Source organism: Penaeus monodon, chromosome 2 (genome assembly GCF_015228065.2).
Source record: "Penaeus monodon isolate SGIC_2016 chromosome 2, NSTDA_Pmon_1, whole genome shotgun sequence".
In the NCBI taxonomy this organism is placed as follows: Eukaryota; Metazoa; Arthropoda; class Malacostraca; order Decapoda; family Penaeidae; genus Penaeus; species Penaeus monodon.
In genome coordinates this window covers 47,195,179-47,200,272 of record NC_051387.1, presented here as the reverse complement: position 1 = coordinate 47,200,272, position 5,094 = coordinate 47,195,179, and the positions used below count along the sequence as shown (strand labels likewise).

The 5,094-nt window shown below is 35.9% G+C and overlaps 1 protein-coding gene across 1 annotated transcript; it reads left to right on the top strand.

Moving 5' to 3' along the window:
• Positions 1-205: 205 nt before the first annotated feature.
• Positions 206-3,849, top strand: LOC119583244 (nuclear pore complex protein Nup133-like; the record flags this gene model as incomplete). The annotated part of the gene is given in 5 exon segments (XM_037931720.1): positions 206-339; positions 1,542-1,754; positions 2,034-2,234; positions 2,449-2,671; positions 3,273-3,849. Coding segments are annotated over 5 exon segments (908 nt in total), but the record flags the coding sequence as incomplete, so codon positions are not given.
• Between the last annotated feature and the right edge of the window lie 1,245 nt (positions 3,850-5,094).

Sequence of the window (5,094 nt, the reverse complement as noted above, 5' to 3'; positions counted from 1 at the left end):
CCAGGACAGGATAGACTTGCATGACTGCCTCTTTAGGGCATAGGTCTTTCTAAGCTCCCCATTCTTGTGGCAGAACAGATAGGGGAGCTGTCCTCGCTATAATTATTTTCTTTCCCCCATCTCCTGGTGACCTGATATTATAGGATATTTCCCATGTAGAACTAGTATTTTTATTATACTTTATGAAACTATCTCCTTTTTTCAGTACAAGGCGAGCAGTACGATCAAGCAGTTGGACTTGCTGAGAAGTACTGTGACTTCCGCACGCTGGTAGAAGTCTGCGATCGTACCGACAACCAAGAAAGACTGAGCCAGTACATGACACAGTTTGGCTCTGAGGTATGTGTGCAGTAAAGGATTTAGCTACTTAAAAAAAGAGCGAGGTGTATTTTTTCATTATTTAGGTGTGATTTCTGACCTGTGGGAAGAGAGGAGCTTTTGGTTGGGTCTGATCAGTTGTGTGTGGTGGTCTAGATATGCAATTTAAAGAAAGAAGAAATGTATCCATCATTTGTAAGTGTTCTTATACCTATTAGTTTCCATAAATACAAGTTCCACACAATCATGTGTCTTAGATATCAAATAATTTTAGTCCAGTGCTGTGGGTTAGTGGGAACCATGCTGTATGTTCTTAGGTGTAAACTGAGAATGTATTATTTGGTGAGAACATGTTTAAAAGGAATATATGACTTTGAATACCTTCATAAAGTAAGAGGTGCAATTGTCTATCTCACTGTAATATTTTCACCAGATTTGCATGATGTAATTCTGATAAAGATGTTATATCAAAACATGCTGATCAGATCTCTTGCTTTTTAAAGTTTTAAAGTTAGCCATTCTTATTCACACCTTTTCTATATTTGTTACAATGAATTCTTTTGATGAGAGTGTCTTTCATTTTATTAATGTTCTTCTTTTGATTATTTTTCTTCTTGTTCTTGTTCTTGTTGCTCTTCTTCTTCTTCTTCTTCTTCTTTTCTTCTTCTTCTTCTTCTTCTTCTTCTTCTTCTTCTTCTTCCTCTTTCCTTCTTCCTCTTCTTCTCTTCTTCTTCTTCTTCTTCTTCTGCTTCTTCTTCTTCTTCTTCTTCTTCTTTCTCTCTCTTCTTCTTCTCTCTTCTTCTCCTACTCCTCCTCCTCCTCCTCCTCCTCCTCCTCCTCCTCCTCCTCCTCCTCTCCTCCTCCTCCTCCTCCTCCTCCTCTCCTCCTCCTCCTCCTCCTCCTCCTCCTCCTCCTCCTCCTCCTCCTCCTCCTCCTCCTAATTCTTCTTATTTTTCTCCTAATTCTAATTCTTCTTCTTCTTCTTTAAATTCTTTTTCTTCTTCTAATTCTTCTTCTTCTAATTCTTCATCTAATTTTTATTATTATTCTAATTCTTCTTCTTCTAACTCTCCTTCTAATTCTTCTTCTTCTTCTAATTGTTATTATTCTAATTCTAATTCTTCTTTCTCTTCTTCCTCTTCTTCCTCCATCATTATTTCTATTTAGAAGTGTTCTTTTCTTGAAACTTTAACAGAACATTTCAACTCTTTTAACTTTTTCAGGGTTTCTCGGACTTTGTGTTCCGTTGGTACTTGGAGACAGGTAAACGAGGTCGCTTGCTGAGCCATGGTGACCAAGGGGGCCTTTCTCGCTTCTTGCAAGACTACACTTCCCTCGCTTGGTTGCACCAAATCCAAACCAGAGATTTTTCATCAGCCTCTACCACTTTACGTCAGCTTGGCTTGGATGAGATGACTTACCTTAGCAGAAAAAAGGTAAAGTGAAACTGTTACCCTAGATCTTGCATGGAGGAAGTATTTTTACTTATAAATCTTTGCTGTATTGATTTTATTGTTATTACCATTACTAGTATCATTATCACTAATGTTATTATATCAAATAATGATGATGCTGAATACATATTCAAAGTCATTATATATGAACAAGTAAGGATCTTATCGATGGTGAGTTGGACTTTGCCTTATTTTTTTAGGATTATTGAGTTTGGCAGTTAGAACTGATTCATTTCATATTTCATATTACTTTTGTTGCAGACATTGTTAAGCCTTAGTAAATTATGCAACCTGGCTGCTAGTGTGCCAGGCAGCGCAGATACAAGTGTGATGGAGGATGACACTATGACCTTAGAAGAGGAACTCATTCTGTACCAGGAGCAGTTGCCTGAACCGGTCCTCAATGCGCACTCCCTTGAGGCTGATACCATGAAGGTCCTTTCACCTACTGAGCTTGTTCATGTATGTAATCATTCAGTAAGGTAGCATGGTGTTCTTAGTTCTTATATTTATTAATAATATTCACTAAAATTGGTTTCTTGAAATTCAATTTGATCTCTCTTTATGGAGAAACATACTTTAAAAAGGCAGTTCTTTGATAGGGAAGAGTATTAGTCCTTAGACATTATTATACCTTTGTGTTGTATCATATAGATATTTATACTTTTATTAACAGCTCTATACTGGAGATGAAAACACCTATGCCAATGAATTCGACTTCAAGAAGGCCTTAGATTTGCTTGCCTTTGTACCTGGAGAAGAAGTTCCTGAGTTGAAGAAAGACATCTGGGTGCGTGCTGTGCTTCGCAACTCCTGGCATCACATGGACACAGACAATCCACTAGAAGCAATTAGTGACACGTTGCTTTTCAAGACTATAGAGCTGGCATTCACACAAGGTATGGGAGTAGCATCAGGTTATTTCCACTGGCATTTTGAGGCTATTTTTCTTGAAGTAACTACAGAATTGTTTTGTTAAGTTTTCTTGTATAGTTTGTGAAATACTGCAGTGAATCTTAACCCACTAGCCATGGGTACAAGTAGTGTCCACAGTAGTTTCATGTAAATTTTGTTGCAAGTAGATGGCTCCACGAGTGCTCAGCCATCAAGAAGTCATTTGGTAGGCCCTAGTAATCTCACCAGATTTCTCCATTCCCTGAATTTTGAAGAATTTTTTTTTTTATTATGCATTGCTATTAATATCAATGCTGTTATTATTATGGACATTATGATAGTTATAATGTTATTAAAATAATAATAACAATAAAAATTAAGAATCTTACTGAAAATCAAGGGAAAGAGTAAACAGTTGAGGTGAGTAGAATTAATAATTGGTTGCTTAATAACTAAGCACTTGTAGGGCCATCTATTTGTAAACACAATTTATAACTAAACTTTCAGTGGACATAACATGCATGTCATGCCATCTGTGTCCAATGGGTTAGCTGTGCACATTAAGTGACTTTTTTTAGTATCTAAATATCACTCTTAATTACCCAGGGACTGACATAAAGGAACTGCTACTTCCCGCTGAAGAATTGCTGGAGTGTGAAGAACTGGGGGACCTCAAGGAAGATGCCACATTCAAGTTCCTGGTGAATGCTGGCTATGAGAAGATCACTCAGCTGGTTGGGTAGATTTATTTGCAAGAAAAGGGAACAACAGGAAGGAACCTCAAGTAATTGAAGTGGTCATGAACTTTGGAACTGTGATAAGTCTAGTAAAGGATAAGTGATAGAGCTTGTTCTAGTGGCATTTCTCTTCTTGTGTCGGCCTGGTTAGAGAGAACATGTTTACCTAGTGTTATTTAAGATGTGATTGTTGGCTTTATATACAAAGAAAAGATTAAAGTCAGTGTTCAAGAATTATGTGAGTTCAGGTACTAGAAGCATTTTGAAGTTTGTGCATGAAATATAAGGTACTCCCTTTTTTATAGTTTTATGTACTGTTAGTTTGTTTTATTTAAGATACATGGAAGTACTGATGCATTTTATGGTCTGCTGTACCTGAGATTTGAAATATTACTGCCACATGTAGTGTATTATTTTTTTTTTACAATAATAATTTCTAAAATGTAGAAATACTGTTTTTAACCTTTGTTTGCACAGGGACTTGCTGCATATCTGGTTCCAAATAAAGCGGAAAACAGAGTTACTTAAATCAAAACAACTGTTCATTATTAATATTGGGGAACTGAATGTTTTACACATTCACAGTCTGGAAAGCATTTGCATATTTGTTGATTCATGCAAAACATTCAATTAAATATGAATACTAAGAAAAAAAATTAGATCAGTTTTATTGGTATTCCAGAAAACTAATAAACAGATAATTGATTTATTGTACAGATAATTTGTTAAGAAAGAGACCAAAAAATTATCATATACCTCTTTTTTTTTAACATAGAAGCTGGCATCTTATAAGGGGATATTCTAACTCCTATTTGAACCTCAGTTAATAGTCACAACAATTATGGTTTTATAATCTACACAGCTAGAAGTTGAAGATGCTGATTAATGCACATGACCTTGTATGACTGAAGATCCAAATACATTGCTTTAAGAGATGGGACCCTCTTGCCCATGAAAAATGGCTTCAGTGTAAACACATGAAGACTGAATTTATAGTCTAGAAATACAGGCAACAAAAAAGGCAGCAGAATTTACGTACCTAGGCAGCAATATGACCTTAACAAAATGAGATGGAAGATCCTGAGGCTCACTAAGTAACATTAAAATTATGCAGTTCTGTGTTCAAAGCAGATCGAAAGCGGAATTTCTTCCATTCCACTGTGAGGGCAGTACATGAATCAAAAATTTTTGACAATAATTATATACTTGAAATCGACATACGAAAAGCGCTCAACATATCTTAGAAAAAGCACACAGAAGAAAGGACTTTACCACAATCTGGAAAAGATGTTGATTTGCCTGTTGGTGCTGGCGAAATAAAGTGCTATGCAGCAACCTTCCATTATGATAACGCATATATGGAATAACCCAATGTAACAGTTCATCAAGATCCCTTCTATCGGATGTTGTTGGTGGAGGCGAGTTCATATATGCCAGCAAGGTGAATCTGATGACAATTTTTTAAAGATGTAATTCGAAATGGACATGTCAAGTCAGTGGATGAAAAGGAAAGGCATTTTTATGTAGAGACATAATCCCATAAAGAGAATACTTGTATGATGCAACTCATTGCAAAATATATCTTTTGAGTGTATATCTTTTGCCTGATTTATATGTGTATAAAGGAAAATTATGAAAATATTTTTCCTTTCTAGCTGACAAGTTATGCCTTTAAGCTTACGACACCTTAT